The 24,743-nt window shown below is 38.7% G+C and overlaps 1 protein-coding gene across 7 annotated transcripts in view; it reads right to left on the bottom strand.

The window, feature by feature from the left end:
- NFIA (nuclear factor I A) overlaps nucleotides 1–24,743 on the bottom strand; it is a 453,578-nt gene that overhangs the window by 85,669 nt on the left and 343,166 nt on the right. For 2 of the 7 annotated variants that reach the window (XM_078669665.1, XM_078669714.1), the window contains exons 7-9: nucleotides 20,716–20,844; nucleotides 9,807–9,830; nucleotides 6,285–6,463 (exon numbers count right to left, since the gene is read on the bottom strand). In XM_078669665.1, the coding sequence (XP_078525791.1) occupies nucleotides 6,285–6,463; nucleotides 9,807–9,830; nucleotides 20,716–20,844 (332 nt within the window). The remainder of the gene's footprint in view (nucleotides 1–6,284; nucleotides 6,464–9,806; nucleotides 9,831–20,715; nucleotides 20,845–24,743) is intronic. The other 5 variants (XM_078669682.1, XM_078669719.1, XM_078669672.1 and 2 more) reach the window with 4 other exon arrangements.

Below are 24,743 nucleotides of genomic sequence, written 5' to 3' on the forward strand. Positions count from 1 at the left end.
CAAGTTCTTGATGCACACTATACCCAGGTGTACTCTGAGGAACTCTCAGAAGATGTCTAAGATATTTGTTTTCTACTGTCTTTAACACAGGTACATCAATATTACCCATTATTACTACTGTATGCATCAGCAGAAATACATTTAGATTTATAGATCTTAGGCAGGGTATTGCATCATCTTCTTTCCTAGCCTGGAAGCAAAATGGGACACTGAAGCGAAAACCCTAAATGAACAATGTCTTTTTGGTACTAACTATAGGAAGCCGGGTACACGCAGAATCAAACTGGACTCCTAAATAGGAAAAGGAATGTACTTTGACCAATACATGCCCTTGGACACAAAAGAGGTCTCTTAAATTACCGACCTTAATACCTTGTTTCCAAAGGAGTTGCTAATTGTTGCCCAGCTCCTAAGTAAAGTTACCTTGTACTTTTTACTGCTCCTTCTTTCCACTGTGCATGGTTCTGTAAGGGTAGCACTGTCACAGGAAAAGGAGATTCTCTCATTTGAATGCTCCTTTAACTACATACATGCATTCTGTATTTCATAAGGGGTCTTGCGGCCCCATTTATAATACCAACGCATATCACCTGCATGGCAAATGGTGTCATGTCTGTTTGAGCAGAGGCTGTGGTATTGTTAATGCAGGCCCCTGGCTATAGTTCGAATATATTTACAAACTGAGTGTTTATCCATGCTCTTTCTAAGAAATGTTTCCAACGACAAGAGTTGGCAGAGAAATCTGCGATCGCTAATTTTCCTCAACAGTAAAACAACCATTTAGAGTTGCCTAAAACATCTAAGCCCCATAGAATTTCAAGAAACCTTCACAGATGTTTCTGGAGAGGATTAGGGCAGATATTGTTAGGTGGGAGGTGAAATTGGTTAACAGCCCACACATGGCATATACATATATAGAAACCCCAGGCAGTCGCTAACCAAAACGCACTTGAAGAACCTTCCGTTACAATTTTAGCATGAACAACTAAATTCAATATTCTGGGAGTTCCTAAAATGAACCCAGCTACAAGCTATTCACAGGCTAGCAACAGCCAAAGGTGAACTGTTTGCATCACTTGCATGTCTCAATTTTACCTATATACACTGTAACACAGGCACACACTCTGAAGATACGTCCATTAGGGAAACGTTTTATTATGGATTTTAGACGGTGATTGTTGGGCTACAACCCAGATGGTCCGCTACCAAGGTCTTTTTTTCTTTCCACTTTAAAAAGGCACACTTGACTAAAGATTTTGAGAGTCTAAGTTCCATTTAAGAGTACAAAATAAACGGTTTTAAAGAGTAAATGTTCTATCCCGAATCAGAGAAGCTAGGTTTGCTAAACTGTAAACTCACAAACAGAAATTTTACATTTGGGAATTTAAAGGAGCGTTCATAGGCGTTTTTGGTGGCTCTACCTATACATTTAGGCAAACACACTCACAACAAAAAGATTGTTGTTGTGAACACACCTCTTGAAGGTACCTTTCCATCCTAAATAGGGATTCAGATGTAGATGTGTAAGTACCAAGGGTAATTGTATTACATGGTGATAATGGTCAGGTGACATGCCTAAATCACTGGTGCTGAAGAAAATTGATTTATCCGCTGGGAAAATATTTTCCCATAGGAGAAAATAAATGCATATTAGCACCACAGTTACACATGCAGCATTTCCCAACTCTTGGAATTTCTTTATAAATGAATTTTTAATATACAGGAAAACACACAAAAATCCAAGGTGTCCCATGGATATCCTTGAGTATATCTGGGATCTTCCATGAATACCATAAAAGTTAGAAATGTTCTCCAATGTAAGAGTAAATGCAGTGGAGAAGAATTTGAATTTGAAAGCCCTTGCTTTGTGAATCAAGCTATAACTGGTTTTACTATTTGAACAATAACAGTCAATATGAAATGTAAAACACACATAACCGTAACAAACTTCCCATTTTAAATGTTTTTTATTTTATGGAGTTTTATATAGCGCGAACTTGACCGGAAGCTATCGGGTATCAGAGCGCTTTACATAGCACCAGTTGCGTTACATGAGGACACAATCATTTTTTGTTAGGCACGGGAAGATTTAAGTGATTTGCCCCGAATCACAGGATGTTCAGCATCATTGCCGAGACTCGAACCCAGTTCCCCAGATTTAAGGTAAACCGCCATAGCCGTTAGGCCAACTCCCCTACCCATGGCAAACACCTCCAAGATACCAACAAAGCAAAAAATATAAATTTCAAGGGAATTCATGAGGAGATTTCTACAAACAATTAGTACAAAAAGATACAGGACTTTTTTCTACCTACCAGACGCGATTATCTAAAGTCTTTTAAAACCATACAACAGTTTACACAAATTTCCCACATGATGGTGTGTACTCATTTTAGCAAACAACATGTTCAAACAAATACTTGGTTTAGAGTGAGTCATCATATCAACAGAGATGGTTGCACATTAAAGGTTGTAAGAATTGTCATTTAGATGCCTTGGGCTAGCTATCGACTCTCTATTAAAGATAATTTCTGTTATGATTTAATGGTGGTGAAATTATACCACGACTTTCTGGATAACAACTCCCATCAACAGACACCGCCTCTTTGATAGGCTGATTGGTTAGCCTTCAGTTATCCCTACCAAACCACTACTGCACAGTGGTTTTCAACGCTTTAAAAACTCCAAACAAAATAAAAATATATGAAGGGATATATTTTGTTAATTTGTAGTCTTTAACTTTTTTCACACCTCTCCTTTTAGGCAGATTAATGCAAAACATTGGTGCTAATGATTATTTAGACTTATGATCCAGTGAACCAAGATTTGGAATTCCATTGTTTAGACAAGGAGGAATTGTTTTTTATTAATTGAGTAAATCTACACTTCACTGATTTATGCCTTTGAATTGCAAACATTTATTTACAAAATGTATATTCCTAATCTATAAAAATCGTAGATTTCCAAGTCTACTTTTAATGCAGCTAGTCCACCTCATGTGGATTAGAGGTGGCTGCCCACTGGGCAACACAGACCATATTCTGGACTTTCACTGTGACCTCCAAGGAGGACACGGTCATGTGAAGGGAGTAGCCTGCAGTAGTCACCTACTTGATTTTTATCAGCTGTCTCATGCTTGCAAAGAAATTACCACAAGTCGCCAAAACAACTATGCTGAGCAAAATACAATTTCTACAAATGCGTCAGCTGATACGCCGTGCTGAATACAGTTTGTGACTGGAGTGTGCTGTTTGTGGACTGAGAAGGATATCACAGTTTTTCAGTCATTTGAGAGAGGGGAAAAGCTTACACTCTAGTGCAAAATAAAAAAATGCTAGTAAGGGTCCAATGTATTATGCAATGTTTGCTGAGATTTACATTACACAATACTCCTAATCTCACCTTAAGCTATGGCATGTGATCAATTGCACTGCAGACCCATGCCAAGAAAGTAAAAACAAATGTGGAAAATAAACACAAGCGCAGTGTTGCACAATAAGGCAATCCACAGCTGAAACGCCCCAACTTTGAACGGATTCCCAACAATATCATCGCTTTGGGCCGTATCTCATTATATAAAATTTCCCCATCCCTTCTTTCCTTACGAATGCAGAAAATCCAGTCACTGAGTGGATTTTACACAGCTGTATGATCTCCTGCTTGTGTAAATATCAATAGATCCGTATTCTTTAAACACGATTGTGGGAGAAAAAACACTCTTTGCATGCCTAAGATAATTCTAACAGTAATAATAATGAGGATAATTACAATGGATATTATTATTATTGATAGTATAATTGGTATTGTTATTTTAGACTGCTAGGGTGGTTGGGTGTAGCTGAGGATAGATGGAGAAGGATGGTACACACAAACACCACACGTGATAGACCTGACATATTCAGGTCTATGATGCTGCCATGGTGCCCACATGCGAGTTGGGACCAAAAGGCTCTTGGGAGGAATTAACATTTTTAGTCTTTTTCTGACAGTCTGCATCATACTGATTTGTCGCATAATTTAGGTAAACAAGTCGATAAACGTTTTAATAGTTCACTGAAAACAATAAAAACTGTATAAAAAAATATTATGGTTATGATTAAAAAACTAAAGAGAGCAATGTTGAATATACATGTGCAGTTACCTTGAAATGAAAATGGAAATGCATAAATATAACACTTTGCGTCAAGATAAGATAAAAATGAAGTATAAATGTGACCACTTACACTCAAGGAAGTTTTGCATAGGGCTGAACAAGCACCAGGGACTATGAATCCCCTGTGAAACATGCAATACTTTTAATTTTATAGACTCTTTTTGAATAACGCTTTCCTGTCAAGACTCATATTTATAGCACAAATGTGCTAGGAAATATGTTGAGGCCCCTGAACCAGTTTTATACAATTAATCCAAGTCTGAATGTGATAAACAACTCAGCATTCCCAAATATAATAAACCTTGGGGTGCATAGTGTTTCACAGAATCTGGGGCCATGGTTACAACACAACAAAGAGAGGATAAAATTGTGATGTGATAGTTGAAAGCAGTCACTCTAGAGTCTTTGTCAGGTCAAAAAGTCTGAAGAGATATAGGAAATCCTTCAGCAAGCAACGCCTACTGACACCGGACACATATCATAGACACATATTTTGATGGGTCACAAACGGAAAGGCATGGGTGGCCTGATCTGTAACATTCAAGTTCTCATCATGAGTACCAATTTGAAGAAAGTAGGATATTACTGGCTTTTAGTGTTCAAGGGCTAACTATTCCTTTCTGGACTTCTTCTTACCTTCACTCTGAATAAAAATGATGTGGAACTTATGTAGTCCATAAGCCAGTGCACCAAACATTATGTAACGTCTGATAAGAACATTTATATCATGCGCTTGTACAATGGAAGTAATTTCCATGAAGCTAGGAATGCACTGTCAAGAAAGTGGTCAAAGTGCATGCAACTGGACCAGCAAGGGATGCATCCTGAACAAACATACCAGGGAAGCAGTGATCACATTTAAAAAACAGAGGCCTATCAATACGTCACAACAGCATGTCTATCCGAACTCGTACTGTTACTCTGTTTTTCTGCACCATCAAACAAAAGGCGGTGAAACTATCCCTCGGTTCACACACTTTGAATGAATGTATTTGGTTTAACCCAATTCACTAATTTAAGTTCATTAATGATTCATGCTGTCTTCTTAGAAACGGTTCTTTTCAGTCTTGCACCCCTGCCACACCCACAATCGGTACCAGTTCAATGAGTGGAGGAAGCTCAGTCTATAATGTGGGTATTAAAGAAAAACAGTACTCTCTTCCCTCATATGACAGTTAACAATTGTTTTACAATTGTTTGATCAGCGCACTTTCCTTCTATTGTAACTGTTTCAGCTGAAGGAGCCTGACCCAATAAGCTACGAACTGGTCGCCTGCACAGTATTGTTTGTGGAGTTTAAAGACACAGTGCACAATACATACATGGCAAGCCACCCAAAACCTTTTGGTGTGAGAAAGCTACAATCAAAGACAGATAATCACGTTTGTTTAGTTGCTACCTTCCTTGAAGATAACTAGTTTCCTCTCATTAAAATGGATTATTCACTAACTTTCTTCTGGCCTCCTGCAGGATAGAAGTCAAAAGTACCTATATGTAGTGAAGTCATTCGAAGCTTACTGTGAAATATACACACAGACCCCTAAAGGGGCTAGGCGATTTTAATCTAGTGAAAATAGTCAAAAAATCAACAGTGGGATGCACATCACTACATGATGGAAAAGTGAGCTTACTAACTTGTGTCATTCATGAAGTGGGTGACTGTCAGTGGTTGGATCCTGACTAAACAAGAGGGTACAGATGAGAGGGCCTATAGCAATGGTCCGATCATAGGGGATTGAATGGAAATGGGCAAAGAAAAGAATCTTATAAAAATGAGAGCACAATCAAGATAGAATGTCTCCAGGATGCTCACTGACTCTTACCAAACAGGGTATACATACTTAGTCGAATGAGGGCAAATATATCAATAGAACATTAAATTACTTAATTAATCTTCCACAACTCACATTAACTTAACCTAAAAACACAATGAAAATGCAAACAATTTGACAGCAGAAGAATCTTTACAATAAATGTGCTGCAATGTCTGCAGTGCTCTGGCCAGCTACACAAGCCATTTAAGCAGGCATAAGTATGTGAGAAATGTTACTTTTAAATGCAAATAAATGCTGAAATAGTAATTAACAGGTACTTTGACACATTAAAAAGCTCAATAAAACGTTCTCCTTACGTTTAGAAACCCCACCTGTCCAGCCTGCTGACCAGCATCCGGGCAGACAAGTTGGACAAACTCTTTCAGGGTCTCCTGAGGGTGATAGCGGATTGCTGGATGTGAGAAGTATGGCCCAGGCTGCTGAATGATCGGCGACGTTGGAAAATGAAGTGTTGAGGGCGTTGAATGTGGACTCGCTACAGAAAGAAAAGTAAAAATAATTACCAGGTCAGGCATTTAGATATTTCAGTCAATCTGCATTTCTTTCTTTACTTGCTTTTATTATAAATTATGAGAATACATTTTAAAACAGTTTAATCAGACGGAAAAATATACAACTTTTCTGATGGGTCTTCAACATCTGCTTTTCGAGTTTAGATAAAAGAAAGCATTTGCCCCTGGTAATAATGAATCTCTGACTACTTTTCTTCATATAGGTGGATATCTTGTGCTCTACCCCAGCTCTCCATTGCTCTTTATATATTGTAGGATGGTGCATTAAGTTGGTTTATCTTAAGCTGTTTCACTATTATCAGAGGGCAAATCGCAAATTAAACAGGATGCATGAAGTTCAAGGTAGGTATAAGAGAAGTCACTGATTGACCTATGCAGAAATCTGAACCCAGGTGAGGTAGAATTACAACCTTTCCCGATATGAGCGTATTTGATTTGCTCTTGCAGTGGTCCTGGCCAACTCAAGAAATGAGGAACAGAATGCCACAGCAAAATCTTTGTGCATGGGGCCAATATCAATTTGTTCCAGTTATTCATAGGGAAATGGCTCACTCTTTCTGGCCCACCCTACAGAGATATCTTTCAGAAGAGACATGAGTTCACAAAGAGGAAACTTTGCAAGTAGAAGAAAACCCACATTTAAACAAATTAGATGAAGAATGATTAAAGAGGGAACTAGTGTATATTCAGCATTCCCGTAATGCTATATGTATGTATATATATATAAAAAAATGTTATTTTTCTCTTTATTAATTTTATTTGCATGTTTGTATACACATTGCTATGAGTTTTTAATCATGTTATCATATTTTTCACTACAAATGAACACAATAAGGTAACACACACATACAAGTAAAGAAGAAAAAAATGTTTAAAAAATCAATGTTTAAGGAAAACAGCCAAAAATTCTTTATAATCTGATGTATATTATGAAGAGGTATTCTCTTGCTATAGTGCAAGTATTACGGAGCATGTCAATTAAATTGCATCCGCTGCATCTACCTAATCACTACGGGCTAGATGTAGGTCGGTCGGTAACGGCCGAAAATCGGTATTTTCGGCCGTTACCGACCGGTAAATGAGAATTGGTATGTAGGGCCCATTATTTTACAGATTCGGTAAATTTACCGATCGGTAAATTTACCGAATCTGTAAAATACCGAATCGGTATTCATACCTATTCGGTATTTTTGATATGTAGGTGGGACTCTTCTGAGTCCCACAACCCTTACCGATTCTGTATTTTACCATCAAATATATTTGATGGTAAAATACCGATTCAGGTGTGCATGCACATGTGTGCTTGCACACCTGTGCCATATGACAGGCAGACCTGCCCTTAGGGCAGGTATGCCTGCCACATGGCCCCCGAATCTTTTTTGGGGGTGCTAGAGGGTGTCAAAGTGACACCCCCTGCACCCATGGCAAAATCTGTGTTTACCGATTCGGTAAATACCGACCGGTAATGCCCCATTCATTCCTATGGGCTTCAAAGCCCATAGGAATGAATGGGGCATTACCGGTCGGTATTTACCGAATCGGTAAATACAGATATTTACCGATTCGGTAAAAGGAACATCTGGATGTTCCTACATCTCCACCCCTTAGATTTACCGATTTTTTATTACCGAATCGGTATGATTCGGTAATTAAAAATCGGTAAATCTATTTTACCTACATCGGGCCATACATCTCTTAATAAGTTACGGTTGAGGGGGTAAGATTTAGTGGTATGTGAGGTAATTAGTTTGATATTATTATAGACCGATATTAACCACCACAACATAGTGTTGCATAATCCATGGAGGTTATACCATGGTTACCTGACCATCTTGAATTCAGAGGTAGGCATGCTGTTTAAAAACAGGATGAAAGAGAGCATCCCTGGTATTTCCGAGGAGAAAAGAGAAGTTCAAGAGTGGTCGCAAATTGTGACTCCTCTTTTTGTGACTGGCATCTTTTCACAAACGGGCTATGTAATATTAGGTTGGTGCGCGAATGGTGAAACGGAGTGGGTTGAAGACCAACCTGCCTCATAAATTTTAAGTAGGCAGGTTTAGATTAGCAAAAGGATGGTGGCCTAAAAGGGTTAGTGACCACTACCTGTGCGATTGCTTTTCAAACATGTTATTTTTTTTTTTAAAGCGCGTGATCGCCTTAAAAAATACTGGAGCATATTAAAAAAATGTTTTCATTTAAACAAAATCTTCAGTGAGTGTACTGCCTCCTCCCCCTAGTGCTGCCCCCCACCCCCAATTCTCAGAGGGCAAAGGGTCCAAAAGGGACCTTTCCCTTTTTCCAATGAGTCACCAACCAGACTTGGTACTTGGTAACTTATCAATGTTTTGCGACTGGAAATCTGTTTGCAAATCATTGATAATGAGAGATTCGAATAACAATTTGGAAGGGAGGCCCACAACACAACCTTTCCAAATTACAATTCGGGAACTGCTATTAAACCCATTTTATGAGCCCGTACCACTTTACTGATTTTCTAAAATAACTTTAGTATATTCTAAATAACTTTTAGCACTAAGAATTACCCCGAGATTGGGAAATGAATAGTTAATTCCACTTACAAATGTAGTATACCTGACTTTAAGACTATTGTTCACCTACAGAATCACCAACCTGTGCGGAATTGGAAAATATTGGTTTTGCTTTGTTTTCTGGTGGTTCAGTGATGCTGCTATCTGTCTCCCTGAAAACTGAAGCATAGCCGGCGATTTAGGCCTCATTTACTCGTGAGTGTAAATGTTACAATGCAAGCAGGACATTACACTCGTTAGTGCTGCAGTACATAAAACCACTTTAAATGCGAGCGCACAAACATACCTCTAAAAGGGGTGTACTAATTAGCAGGACAAGGTTGTACCCCCAAAGTGATATAGCTCCCCTGGAGGCGCTTCAAGGCAAACTTCACTGCACCATTTATAAAGAAAAGGCAGCCCTGCCTTGGGGGACCAAAACACCCCGGCCCGAAAGAGTTAATTCTCTGCATTCCTTATCCTAACCCAAGCACTGACCTTGACTTCATTTGTCAGACATTATTCCACTGTAAGTTAATAACCAGCACATTCCTGCTTCGTGTATTGATTGCATTTCTTTGGAGAAAGGATTGCATGCTGCCAACATTTTATCCAGGGAGGGACAGAGACCACGCCGGCTAAACAAATCACCTTTCAGAAACGTGATGCAGAATGTAAAATGTATGGTGGTGACATAAATGTACACGGATGAGCATGTGTATAGATGTTTAATGAGCCACACTGCTTTTAAGTTACATAAAGGTCAAAGGTTTCTTACTGTATCTCCTTGCCATGGTGGAAGCTGAGAGCGAATAAAGAAAAAAGATAAAATAAGGCAAATTACAAATGTGTTAGAAGATAATGTAAAAGTTTCTTGTAAGGCACAACAGGAACTTCAAGCACGAATATTGTGAGCTATAAGTAACCGATTAAAACAAGAAACGATGCTTGGAATGTACAGTACAGGTACCTGAAAAAGGCTCAAAGGTGGGGCTCTGTAAACTGAGAGCAAGCACAGACTCTGGGCAAAAATGAGACTTAAACAATCTGTTACGAAATTAACAACCAAAGATAAATATGTCCCTACAGAAACATGCGAAACTTGCCCTCGCAAATACTATAGCAAAATCAACTAGTCATGCAATAGGCTGGATGTCGGGACAGATTTGGAAAGTTAAAACGGATGGTTATTTTTTGTAGAACGGACGGCATCAATTGCGGCTACTATGGCAGAAGATATTTTGGGTTTATGCTTATCCATTCTACGTTCTTTCAGTTTATAATTTCACGTGCAGTCCAGAGGATGGGAGCATCAGAATGAGTATTCAGACCAGAGCTGGCCAAGGAAGACAGTCCAGCGGCGGCTCCTCCGTTAAGGCGGAGGAGCACCGGCCCACTGTTTCTGAGCAGTGCAACAAAGGAAAATTAAAATGATAATAACAGGTTGCTATTATCATTTTATTTTTCTCAACGTAGGGCGGGTCTGGGCTTCTGTCACAGTGCAGGAAGAGGAGTTGTATATGCACCTTAAGAGTGCATGACGGTTTGGCCGGCCTTCTCGGGCCGTCCAAACAGTCATGTGCACTTAGTATGTTCTCCACCTGGCTGCAATGCACAGCCTGGGTGGTAATCATGTACAGGCTCTCAGTCTCTGTCTGAGTACCGAACCTGCGCGTTCAGACCAATCATGACACAGCTGTCATGGTAATAGCAGCGTTGTGATTGGCTTAGTGGAGCCTGGGTACTTCCTGCTTCCGAGAGCGAGGAAGAGCTGAGGACGACGAGAAGCAGGCGGTGTGAACAGGCAAGTGATCTTTATTTATTTTTTTCACCGCCCGCCGCGTCCTGCTCCGCCACCCCCATTTCACAGCAGACGCCACTGTAAAACATGTTAATTATTCAATAAATTATTAGTTACTAGCTTGTTACTTGCTACTGACAACTTCAACTTTTCTTCTTTCACTCAGCACTACGTCTGCCACACAGATCTCCCTCCTCTACCAGCCATTGGTGCTCCCACAATTGTGAGATAACCGCATCTTCTCGTCCCAAATACCACCTTTCAGCGATAATTTTTCAGATTTTTTTTTTATAGTTCTATTTACGTTAGCATTACTGACACACAGAACCATTGTGAGAGAGTTTTCCTGAAGTACCCCCCTTGCTTATTAATGTTACCTGTGGTTGATGGGAGCCATTGTTTCTCTCTAAATCCAATTCTGCATTACATAAAGAGGAATTAAGGAGCAGACAAGCTAAAAACCGTCAGGTTTATCAAAACTATTGAGATAAATTTCAATTAAACCATTCATACGAGCGATAGAGGCAGTTTATTAATGACAACAGGAACCAATTCACCAAAAATGTAATACATCTGCACCCGTTGAAACACAGTAAGTACAGTAAGTAAGTACAGGTGCTGATATACTTATTTTTGCTATTCACAAACATTCACAGTAGTAGCCATGTAAAGCTGCACTAGGTGCACGTTTCTAGGTATACAACTGGGAGTGTGATGTGACAAATCCTCTGAGCTCCTATTTTCCCTCCCAGAGGAACACATTTTTCTTGTGGAGAAAGCCTTTCCTCTAATCCCCACCTAATGAGGGAATGATCCTGGAAGAGGAGTTAATCTACTCCTTGGTCTGAGTAAATCTAACTATTTCTATGATAGAAGGGGGTCAGAGAGGAGTTTGGGAATTCCCAGAATTGAATTTGCTTGTGGGTGTTTCCAAACTTCCAAGGCAAACCACACATTGGAATGCTCACTTCCACCACTTGACTAGGCTTTATCACGAAAGATTCCTCCACACTGATGACTGAGAAATCGGCAGTAGTAAACAAACTAGTGCCTGTCGGGAGGATTCACTTTGTGAATTTTGGGCTTGAGTTTAAAAACAAGGTATTTTCATCGAAAAACATATGTTTATGGTTGAAATTCCCTTTGTGAAGAGGCCTCAAGATTTAGTAATGAGTAGCACAATTGAACAATAAGGTGAAATACACTAAAATAATGAGTCCATTATGCTCTGGTATCAGCTAAAGAACCAGCACTTCGAAGAACTAGTTCTGGTTTCACTAGACATGGCCACTGACCACAAAGAAATTCGACACTGAAATGAAAATAGCAAGAAAAGCATTTCACTTAGGCTAGCTTATCCTTGTCTTATGTATGTGAATATATGTGTGGGCGGACTGAGCTATAAAACAACAGGATGTGGCTGAGAGGTAAGAAATTGGAAGAGGAGTGGATTAGGCACAGAGACAGTGAATGGGCAGAGTTGACCTCTTCAGAGGCAATCCTGCATCAGAAAGGGATGTGCAAAAAGGAGGCGTTGCTTGAAAGGATTGGTTGTTAGATTCTTTCCAGAAGAGGAGGAATAATAGTGTGTTAAAGCAGGATGTGAATTAAATTACATCCCTTTGGTATGTAGAGGGATAAAGGATGATATCTTGTTAATTTGTTTCTGCAATCTCTATTCTCAAGCCTGGCAATGTTGCTACGGTGGGTGTATTGTTATTCACTAAATACTTAAGATATGGTTGAGTGATAAAATTCACAAACCCTTGGTTAACTGCACCCTGAGACGCATGGGCCTTCCTGCACTTCAGTGGCATATGTTATGCTCTAATTTGTTCTATAGGTTCTCAGTGTATTGTTGATGGCACAACTTTGACGTTCTAGTGTACTGGTCTCGGATGTCATCAAATACAGAACAATCCATTCATGAGAAGCTATTACTTTTTCAAAAGCAAAACTTAGAATTAGAAATTGCCCACTTCTCGCAGAACTCTAATAGCACAGGTCCAAAAACAGTTACTGAAGCTACAGCAAAATACTTAATGGGAGCCCGTTTCACAATCTAACAGCTGTTATATAACTGTTTATTATGAAAGTAATTTAACTTGAACTCTTAATGTGCACCTATGGTTTCTCTCTGCTATCACTGAACGATTTTAACTGTCTAGCCACTTCCATTCTTAGACGCTGACAACAATGGGACAAAAGTGAGGTTTCCGCCCTAAGGTAGTCACTTCTTCTGACTTGTCAAAGTTCTGTCCCCCCTGAAAGGGTAAGACTTCCTCATAGTGTTGGAGGAAACAAAACAGTACATCATTAATTATTGATTTCAAGACACCATAAGTTGGTCTTGCACTGCAAGGTCAAAAAGGCATAAACCTTCAAACACCGAGCTACACTGTAGGATAGTAAACTCTATAATATACTCACACTGCAGACAGATCGAACTAAATTGATATTTAACACTTTACTAAATCAATAGTATCGTATGAAATGATCTTTCCTGGACCAATGCATATTTTCAGGTTTAATCCACACACATATGGCCACTTTATGCTTAATAATCGTTCAAGATAAGCAGTGGCAAAGGTTAAATGCTAAGGCATGCTGCAGGTAACCATATTAAAGTGAGATAAGTAAGACTTACTGTTTTAAGGGCTCCCTAGTTGTAAAGCAGTCCCTCACAAAGTTCAATGCAAACACTTGAGGAATTGGTGATTCTCATGGCTGACATGACTGACAAAGTCTCAAGCCAATGACTGAAAGAGGTTAGTGGAAGAAAGCCAAAAGTTGAAAGGGGTGGGCCCAAATGCCACTCTATTTATATTATAAGCAGCATGTCTGCCTGACAGCTGAGCTCGCAAAACCCAGACCTAAAATAAGAGTCATGGGGACAGTTCCTGCTATTGTCTATTACTAAAGGAATCATATAAGAGGAGACTGATCAAAAAATATACTTGCGTACACCTGGAAATAATTTGTAATTTCCACCTGCGTAAATTATAAGTGATTTAAAAAAGTGATTTACATGTAGGGATACATAGGCTGCATGTAAGCAATATACTCCATTGAGGTATTCACAATACACAGGTGGTTTTGTATTTAGATTATTGTGTAAGTGGTTCTGAAGTGGTCAGGCTACTTACAGGTGTACACCTACCCAGTAGTAACATCAAGGGAATGCACAAACATTTGCAATTGCATTCGCCATGCATATATGCACAGCCAGCATAAAACCAAATGCAAGTGATATTGAAAGTGTGAGAAAGTGAATCGAAGTGCTGAAATTTCAAAGGGTTGGTCTAGTAGGGGGGGGGGAGATATTTACTTTTTAGTTAAAGTTGGGATTTTTCTTAACTCCACACATTTGTTCTGCACTGAAAATTAAGATTATAAAGTAAGATTATAGAAAGGAATACATTATCATTGCAAATTAATAAAATATATCCATAAACACAAACCACAGTAAGCCACAATAGCAGTCAAGCAGGTCTAACTATTTCTGAGTCACCCTAACATTCAACTTTTGAACAGGCACAGACTGAAATTATGCATTTTTAAATGTTTTATGAGCCAATTCCTATTTATAAATGTCTTTTTTTTGGAGGTTATCTGGCACTAGGCAGGGGATATATAATGCAAAAAAACAAAACAGGACAAAAACGCCTCAAAATAATGCGTTGGTTGTTGGAACAGGCCTTATCTAGCCACTTGACTGAAGACAAAGTCAATTTGCAGATATTGCAATAATGATATTTAGAATTATTAAAGGGTAATGTTTTCACTGAGGGGTTCTGAGCGACATAAAATAGGCAGGCAATGAGAGCCTCATAACCCCCACTTAAAATCCAACGTTATCATTAAGGACGATTTTAAAATACAAATCATTTGAGTCCAAACTTGACATCCCTAGCTGTTCCCAATCGAAGATTAGCACTTATTAAATCGAATAAATGAACCTAGTGTTATCCAACGAGAGAGATAGGCCTTACAGAAATAAAAAACAAATGTACGATTTTTCACTACTAGGACCTACACATGACCTATTTTTTTAACAGAATGTACCCTGCCCAATGGATATTTTAGGACCTACCCTAGGAGTGACTTAAGTATTAAGAAGGAAGGTTTAGGCCTCGCCAAAGGTTTTTTTACCAGGTCAAAATTGCAATTTACACTCCACTACAGGATACAATGGCAGACCAGAGACATGTTTTAGAATGGCTACTTTAGTGGGTGGCACAATGAGTGCTATGGGCCAACTAGTAGCATTTAATTTACAGACTCTCAGTACCATGTACGAGGGACTTATAAGTACATTAGATGTGTTAACCAGGTGCAGGCCAATTTCACCATGTTTGGGGCGAGTGCACAAACACTTTAGCACTAGTTTGCAGTGGTAAAGTGCACAGATTCCTAATGTCAACAAATACAAGTTCAGCAAACAGGAGTGATGGCAAAAGGTTTGGGGGAAGACCACATCAAGGATGTCAGGTCTAAAAGACATGGAAAGTCAACAAACGAGAAAGCAAAAGACACACATAAGATGGACGAAATGCAGAGCAAATCAAACATTCACCCCCTGCCAAGAGATCTGGGTTAACTCCATTGTACTTTTGCCCCCCATAACACCCCAGTTTAGACCCAGCCATATGCAAATCATTCTTGATCCTGTGCCTCATCGGAACAGCCAGCCTGAACTGCCAAGGCAGGTCCTCCCTGGACCGGAAACAAGCATCCTGGGACCGGTTTCGGGGCATTACCCCTCATTAACCAGGCTAGCTTGTATCCAGTGGCACAGTGAGCCCGCGACCCAAGTCTGGGCATACACTGCGCACTTAGAAAGCAAAAGACACACTGATGATGGACAGAATTCAACAGGAACTAAAAATTGCTATCAGACCAGCAGAATTCTCCCAAACCACTGGAACTGGAGAAAGGAAGTAGGTGTAGAAAAACATTAGGAAAATGAATTCTAGCCTAGGCACATTTAACAGGATAGTTCACAGTTAGGAGTTATTAAAAAAAAATCACAACAACACTTGCTCATCTTGGATCTTTCTCATGCTTACCTAGTTCACCAACATAACAGGCTGCTTTGTAAATACACTACTTACTGATGTGGTCAGCAGAAACACAGATGCACATTTACTGTTCAACAAATTAACTCTTCCACCCTGTAAACTGCATGTTTGATGAAGGGCGCTAGTCTGATTTACTCTCAAACCTCAAGAAATATTACAAAGTTCAACTCCAGCACTTTTATAAAAGGCAATGCTCAGATGCTTTCTGGAGAAAACAAGTTTATTTACGGAGTTATCTAACCATTGTTTATCTTCAGCAATGAAAACAGCATCATCCATGCCTACAGAATCAACATCATATCATATGATGATGACACACAACTCATACTCTCATGTTCCTACCAGACGTCAAACTCCCAGACCAATTTCTCTACCTACATGACCGAAGTAACCAGATGGATGAAAACCAACTGACACAAGCTGGACACAGCTATGACGGAAGTAATAATCTTAGGCAAAGACATCTCACTTTGGGACTGATGGCCTGCCGAACTCAGACCCACACCCCACCTGGCAACCTATGCAAAGAACTTCTGAATAGTAATCAACACAAAACCCACCATGACTGGCCAAGTGAACACGTCTTCGTCTCCTGCTTACACACATTAATATGCCCTCGAAGATCTTCTAATAGCTCCCCACCAACACTCACAGAACCATCACCCAAGCCCTCATCACCAGCAAGCTGGACTATGGCCACACACTATATGCTGGAATCAAAAGTCAACTGACCTAAAGATTCCAAACCATCCAAAACACAGTGGTCAGGCTCTCCCTCAAGCTCCCACCCCGCACTCCCATCACCCTACAACTCAGAGAGCACCACTAATGAGGGCTCTTCAAACTCCTTACACACACATACAAAGCCTTACTCAACATTGACATAATGTACCTCAAAGACGACAAACTTTCACAAGCCTACAGACACCTTAGCTCAGCTGGAACGCAGAACCAGATGTGGCGGTCTTCTACTTGACTCATGAAGTCTGAAAAGCTCTGCCCCTGCACATCAAAACCTCCTGCTCAGTTCTGGAATTCTGCAAGCAACTGATAGACTACTACCTTCCAGACGAAATTTTCTGGTAAACTATTTTTCAAAAACTAAAATATTAAAGAAGGTATTAAGCACATCTACATTCTATTCATCTGTACAAACTATGGTGTACAGCAGCAAGGTAGCTTCAGAATACTTTTGCCACACAAAAGTTTGGACCACATTAGAAAAAACTCAAGGAGATGGAGGTGTGAGTAAACCCACACACAGAAATAATTTAGATGCAGTAATAGAAATGTAGCTTTATAGCTGATGCAGTGGGGGACACTCCAATGTTGGAATAGACTGAGGAGTGGCATTAGAGAGTGCTAGAGTGCAGATGAGGAACCTATCCCAAACCTGGCCAATACTTACCTTGGAGTATGCTGTCCCTCCGAGAACATTGATTAGCTGATCCTTTGAGGGAGTCAGATTCAGGAATACAACCATTTATAGTAGTAACCGGATGAAGGAGAAGCTTCAGTTTAAATTCTAGACGTGGCAGGTAATAGCAATAGTAACGTAGGGAGAAGTAAGAGTTAAAAGTGTTATATTCATGGCCAATAGCCAGTTAAATGAGCCCATTAAGATCAAGCAGTTTCCTCAATGCTTCTGGCAGCAGAAAAAAGCCCTGCTTTGGGTCATCGAATAGAAGAAGCAGGAACAGGCACCTTCACATGCAGGAAGAACAACAAACTTACTCCTAGTATAACAACACATTAAATTTTCAGTAAAGGAGTTTTATTCACTCCTTCTCCTATGACTTGTATAGGGAGCCTCCTCTAAAACCTTCTCAGTAGCTATTGACTGACCAGACCCAATCAGAATGTAGCAGCCTGATACATACTGTTTACAAGAATACAAAACATGCCTTCCCTTTGCATTATTGAATGCACCTGCATTTGTGCCAGAATAGACTACTAAACAGTATGATAGCATACTCCTAAAAATAGATTATACAGCAATGTAAAGACACCCATTTTCCCCACAAATGAGGAGACAGTGCAAGGGAAGGGTGTAATGTTGGGGAGTTGCCACAGTAGTCCTAAAGGAATTTGACTAAGCATCTATATTCTTTCACTGCTACTGCAACAGAGTATGCCTAAATGGATTGCCAGTGACTAGCTGGCAGTACCTACGTGTATTTGGATAGCTAACATATAAAACTGGCCTAAATAACCGCAAACATTGACATAAAGGGATAGAGATGTGGTTAGTTCATTTAATTGCTAGAGGATCTGAAAACTTCAGTGTGGGAGGAGAGCTAAATAAGATGGATCCATGAAGCACTGGTATGTGTGTGCCAATTTTATGAAATGCAACCCCATTGCCTGCATTTTACTCTATTTAGATCCATTACATTATTTTGTATCAGACCTTCGATCCAGCTAGACAATTTGGCAATATTTACTATGTAGTATATATATATATATATATATATATATATATATATATATATATATATATATATATATATATATACACACACACACACACACACACACACACATATATATCTCACCCTATAAATATTAAACACACTAAACACATGATTCACCAGATTTTGACAAATTGTTGGTTTACATAAAATGGAGAAAAATACACTATGCTCTACTTTACTTAGGAGTGACACATATTTTGCAATGCAAAATCAATTACCCTCTCTTGGATCAAATGAACACACGCATATGTCTCTGTGGGCAAATCAATCTGCAGTTCTAAATCAAAAGCCTTGACTGTACTCTTGATAATCAATGATTCATGACTGGCCACAAATTATTCAAATTAAGGCTTAGAGAAATTTAAGCAAACTCCTGATACTTCTAGATTAGTCAAACCTGCATAAAAAAAAGAGTACAGAACTTGAGAAGTGGTGCATTGCTTAAAGGGCTTGTATGCGCACAAGACGTGCAAACACACACACACGCGCACTCTCCTCCCTCACCAAAATAAAATGTTACGTGCACACACACACACGCGCGCACTCTCCTCCCTCACCAAAATAAAATATGTTACTCCTCACTATTGTGTTTTTTTATCTCATCTTTCGTGTTTTTAACTTTTTTGTGAGTTTGTTTTATGCTGACTGTTCTTCACGCCTGAAACTCAAAGTCATGTCAAAGAATGTCAGGATGTTGCAGTCTGTAAACCGAAGCATAGCACCAATGTTCAAAGTAAAGGATTGCATGTATTTGGTCTACAATTCCATGGACAAACAAACCTCAGGTCTCAAGTGATAAAATGATCAGTCTTCAGCTGCATATTTCATAAAGTAAGCAAATAATCCATTTACTAGTTCTGGGCCTTTTAATAAGAGGATGCAGTGATACACAACATAAATTAAAGATTTAAAATAAATGTAATCCACGCCACAGATTTTTTTAGGTACAAATACACAAGTGACAATTGATATAAAAGAATAATAATGCCTTACAGCAATGTCTTTACATCTAGACATCTTCAGAATCTGTCTTGCAAACCCCAGTCTGTTTTAAGTAAGTTATAACCATTCGTTGAATAAACATGTATCTCGCAACACCTAACGGGGACAGCAAACACAGGTATCTTTAGCAAGAACAATAGTTGTTACTTGCACAAACTATTGTTCGAACTCTTTGGCCTGTTCTGCCATAACTCAAAGCACACATTAGTAAACACTGAAAAACATCTTCTAGATCTTCTTAATGTAATTAGTTATAGCCTTCTTCCTTCCCCAGGTTACAATTAATAGCAATCAACAGAAGAGACAATAAGGCAGTTGCAACATCATTAGTACAATGTAAATAGTAGCCAATCAATTAGCGTAAGTTGTTTTGCTTAGTTTTCTCATGAATCAAACTTTGCAGTGAACGCTGACACCTTAAGGTCTAGAACAATCCCCATTTACCCTTACTGTACTTTTGAAGATGCTTGACTTTCACCTTGTGCCCTCAAACTTAATCTATGGGGAGTAAACCTGCAGTTAGTTTGAAATGATTAAAGATCCAGTTTAGAGCAGAGTTGTTCAGGATATCTTTTAGAATTAGAAGGAAACTATTGGAATGTAACAATCTATCTTACAAGACAAGAGTTTTTCGTCTAATGTCCAACTTTTGGAAAACTGATTCCACATCAAAGGTAAATGTTTGAAGTACACACAGCACCTGTTGTGAATTATGAAGGTGCATGCTTTAGTGCTCAAATGCTTCCAAAATGACATAATTTTCACTAATAACATATACAGGAGAATCCCAGCTCCAATTCTTTGACAAATGTACTTTCGGGAAAATGATAAGCAAATCTATGGATTGGCTAATATGAGGAGGCATTTCGTAAGCAGACAGCAACAATTAAATTATGCCTCCTACCAATAGAGTAAAAATCATTTTAAAGGCTTTAGTTAACAATAGAGTGAAACAGAAATCCTTGTATATTTTACTGCTGGGAATGTATGAGTTTGGCTATGATCAAGACCAGAGGACATGCTGTGGATTAATTTGTGTGGAGGAGACTCTCCAAGACACAACTTTTCATAATGATAGCACATTATTAGTGGGAGCAAGTCATATTTTATAAAGCAAGACAATAAGTCATGCTTAATTTGATTTTAATATTTTGGGAACTAGAACTGATCCATGAAATTGCAAAGCCCAGACAAAATGTGATTCTGGTGTTAAAACCGTATGATTTTATAGGACTAAACTAGGGAAATTTACAGAAGGAAAACTGAAGAACTACACGGTAAGCAGAGATCAACCTGCTTTTGGGGAGGGGCTCCTGATGACAGCCTCACCTCTGGGTCCTGTAATGACAGGTCGATGATGTTGTGTGAAAGCCGTTCCAAGGGAGGAGGTCTGCGAAGGCGAGGGACTGCTGAAACCAGACTTCTCTGACTTCTTTAATGTAGTAGGCGATGGCATTCCTGGCAAGAATGATTGATAAGTGCAATTTAATAATGCTAAGTAATGGAACGACAGCAAGGTGAATGGGGTGCAGAAGCAGCAAGATGGACCAAAAGGACAAAAGAATTGAAATAGAAATAGAATTCCTCAAATGAAATAACGCTCTTCTTGGTTCATGGTAAGGTTTTTAAAATTAGGTTAATTTAAGAATGAAATCAAAACCGCATGTCGATAATGTGTTCAGGCTAAGCACTGAAAAATGTCAAATGTTGACTCAAAAGCATGGACTGATTGTTGAACCTAGGCTGGCCTAAGTGAACTAATTAACATTTGAAGTTTTAGGACATACCAAACTTCCTATCTATAAGTTCAGCCTTTTTAAACTTGGTTTAAACTTGCTCTTGATTTTCCACTTCCTATATGATTACTATGAAACTTAACTTATGAAAAGGGAGTTCTTTATCAACAGTAGCTTGAAGCTAGCTCTAACTCATACAATGGATTCATGAGCGTGGCACAAATAGTCATCCATGTATAAAAAAAAACGTATGTTTACAGATATACGGTCAGCATATATTTTCATACTCTAGTCTTCGTCTAAGAAACTATTGCATCCACAGCCTTCGTCTTATTAAACACTTCTGACCATGATACAATTTCTGTCATTGCTTAATTTCATTCTTCAAATTTCTAGACACTCCTGGTTTATTTTAGAGGGGGTAAAAGCCCAGCAGCAAAATTATTCCGTCTTGCCCTATGGGCATTATTCACCAGAAGAAGCAATATTTAATGATGAGTCCTTCAGTGCTTGCACAGTCTATGCTTATATGTTTTGTCGGGCTCTCAACAAGCTTGCTACTGCATTATACTGTGCCCATAATGCACAACAACGAGGACGGAGTTGTGCAGATGGAGTGTCTGTAACTCAATAATGGAAGATTTGCAGACAGTAATTTGACACCTCTGCTGAAGATTGTAAAGCTGGTGCTGAGTTAGTAATTTTCAGGACAGCATAGCTTTATTTGTAGTAGGTAATGGAAAGCAGGAGTTCATTTATATTTAGTCCCAGTTTTCCATCACATGTAGAGTTGCATGAGGATGGTAGGCTCTTTAAAATGCACCACCCATCAGTGATAAGCAGATAACCCCTAGAGTCTCAATGTGGAACCACCCACAAAAGGTTGTTTCTATATCTGTAGTTTTTATTAAGATGTTTGCATGTATTAGATTATATTTATTTCTAAAGTCTAACAGAAATGTACGTGTGGATTTAAAGTATAGGTTATTCAATCGGCAGTGAGCGTGGGTTTTTCTTCTCATGTGTAAGAGATCCCAGTATTTAAAGATGTTCTCTTTAAGACAAAAAGTGATTTAACCGGCATAAGAAATACAACTGTGAGCTAATAGAGCATCTAGAACATGAAATTGAAAGCAATCCCATGCAAACAGGTTTGTAGAACTCAGTGGAATTGAGCCTAGTTTTAGAACTTATTTTTCAAGAACGCTACCATTGTTGGTATTGAATTTAAAAACGTTTGCAACGATTTCCCCAACTTGTACGACAATGTTATCACAATTTAGAATTTAAATTTAGTAATAAGAACAACAGGTTAAATTTTTTCTGTCAAATATATCATGTATATTGGGAGTTTTATGCAGGCTTGCATTTCAAGTAATATTGCTGCTTTTTTCACATTAATATGTTATGATTTCAATATTTTAATTCTGTAAGTGACCAAGAACCAATCAACAAGAAGAGCGGTACTTGTTTTTCAATTCTGCATGTTGTCCTTTAAGGGATGGGGGTGGGGGGGGGGGTAGGGTGACAGTCAACATTAGGCAGCAAAGCGCAAAGCAGGTTAGGGTTATTCACAGACTATGTTGCACTAGCAGGTTATAAGTTGCATGTTCTGACAGCACAATTCAAACATTTATTAAACTGTTAATACATAAATAAAGAAAAAAACATCAAGCAGTGCATGCAAGAGAGGAACCTAAGAAGAAGTGACACTATGCGCTGTTCTTTTCAGTGCCTCATCCCTCTAGGACCATATCCATAAGAACGCAAAGCTTCAAATACTAAATCCTTCATTCAAACGACCAATCCAGCCCTATTGTGTGCAATATTAGGTTAAATTAAGGCTGTATACTGCAATTTGGTTTTGCCAGTCTCTTCTGCCGGCCTTCCTTCTCATTTGCTACAGAAAATATGTATGAAAAGTTTGGAAACTTGTAGCTCTTATTAGGTGGTGCAAGATGGAAGTGAGATGACAAAGGTGTAAAAGTGACATGTCTTAGAATCTCGTATTACTCCTTTAGCTTATAAATACTGACACTAGAATTTATATGGGGATGTTGAAAATATGTCCCTCCTCTCTTTTGCAATGAGCTGTACGCCACTTCAAGGCTGAGTTGTTTACATTTTTAGGAAATGTTTGCAACAGATAAACATAGTATTTATGTTGTTCCCAACTAAAAACTAACGGTCTGATTTAGATCTTGGCGGATGAGTTACTATGTAACAACAGTGACGGATATCCTGTCCACCAAAATATAGATCCCATTATAGCCTATGGGATTTATATTTCGGCGGACGGGATATCCCTCACCGTTGTAACAAAGTAAACTGTCCACCAAGATCTAAATCATTCCCTAAGTTTCTAAAAAGAAATGCATTTGTTATGTTACTTTCAGAAAGAAACCACAAGTTCATAAAAAAAGAAGAAAAAACAGAGCAGAAAAATGAGTTGCTTAGAAATTTAAATATTGATATGATATCGAGTTTAAACAATGCCCCAACTGAATATTTCGAATATCGTTTCATACTCAGTTAATGCATCAGCGTTGTGACATTCTGATAAATCTCCATATGCAAGCACAAATAAAACATGCTGTTTGACAGCTTCAGTAGGGGTAGCAAAGAGCTCTGTGCTGTAGCTGAAGCTGCAAACTTGGCTCGTTTGCAGTGGGGAGGGCGCTACAGACAAAAATGCAATACTATTATTGTTACTGCATGACTGACTGACAACTGATGCACCGGTCAGACCACACAGAATCCTTCTCCTCACATCCTTCCCATTCAGGACCCTAATGCAGACCGCACGGATTCCCTGTGTAAGGCTTTCAGGCATATAAATATGATGTATCACATTTACTATTCAAAGTGTAAAATGACAAAATGTGCTAGAGTGCATACTTTTTACGCCACACCTTGAAGCCCAGCACTGGGTATAGTTTGTACAAAAGGATCATTTTTAATGTAAAAAAACAATTTGGCAGCTTAATATTAGTTGTATTTAAACCATACAACAAAGTACGTTCCATATTACAATTAGTAGGGTCTTCTAAAAATAAGCATTATCTTTTGTGACACTTCAACTGTCAGCCAGTACATGATACTTGCTTATATACGAACATAAACAAAATTACACTTTACGTTCAACGATTACTTAATTGAAAAACTTATAAAGAACAGCAGAATTAGTAAAACTGTTCTGCCGTTAGCCACAAATGAGTTCCACGGACATTAGGATCCCACCAAGTAGTTTACTTTATCGATATATATAAATATCAAGGCTTATCAACAACAAACATGCACTAACTACTCCTGCAAGAAACATGTTGAGCCATATACAAATAAATCACTAGCCCTTTGTTGAGAGGATCAGGTAAGCATTATTTTAAAGGCTATTCTCTTACATATTAGGGCTTTCAAGGGATAGTTTCCTAGCATTGATAATCTATCGAAATGGGGAAACATCCCTTAAAGGCATGTCATCAAACAGCCAGTATAAGTTTAAATCACATTATAATTACATTGTATATGCTTGTAAATGCCTTCTTGTCTGGAAGATTGAAAGAGAATTCTTAAATCCCAGGCTGATTTTTAAATGCACCCTACTAATTATCAAAATATTAC

Source organism: Lissotriton helveticus, chromosome 1_2 (assembly GCF_964261635.1).
Source record: "Lissotriton helveticus chromosome 1_2, aLisHel1.1, whole genome shotgun sequence".
NCBI classification, from domain to species: Eukaryota; Metazoa; Chordata; class Amphibia; order Caudata; family Salamandridae; genus Lissotriton; species Lissotriton helveticus.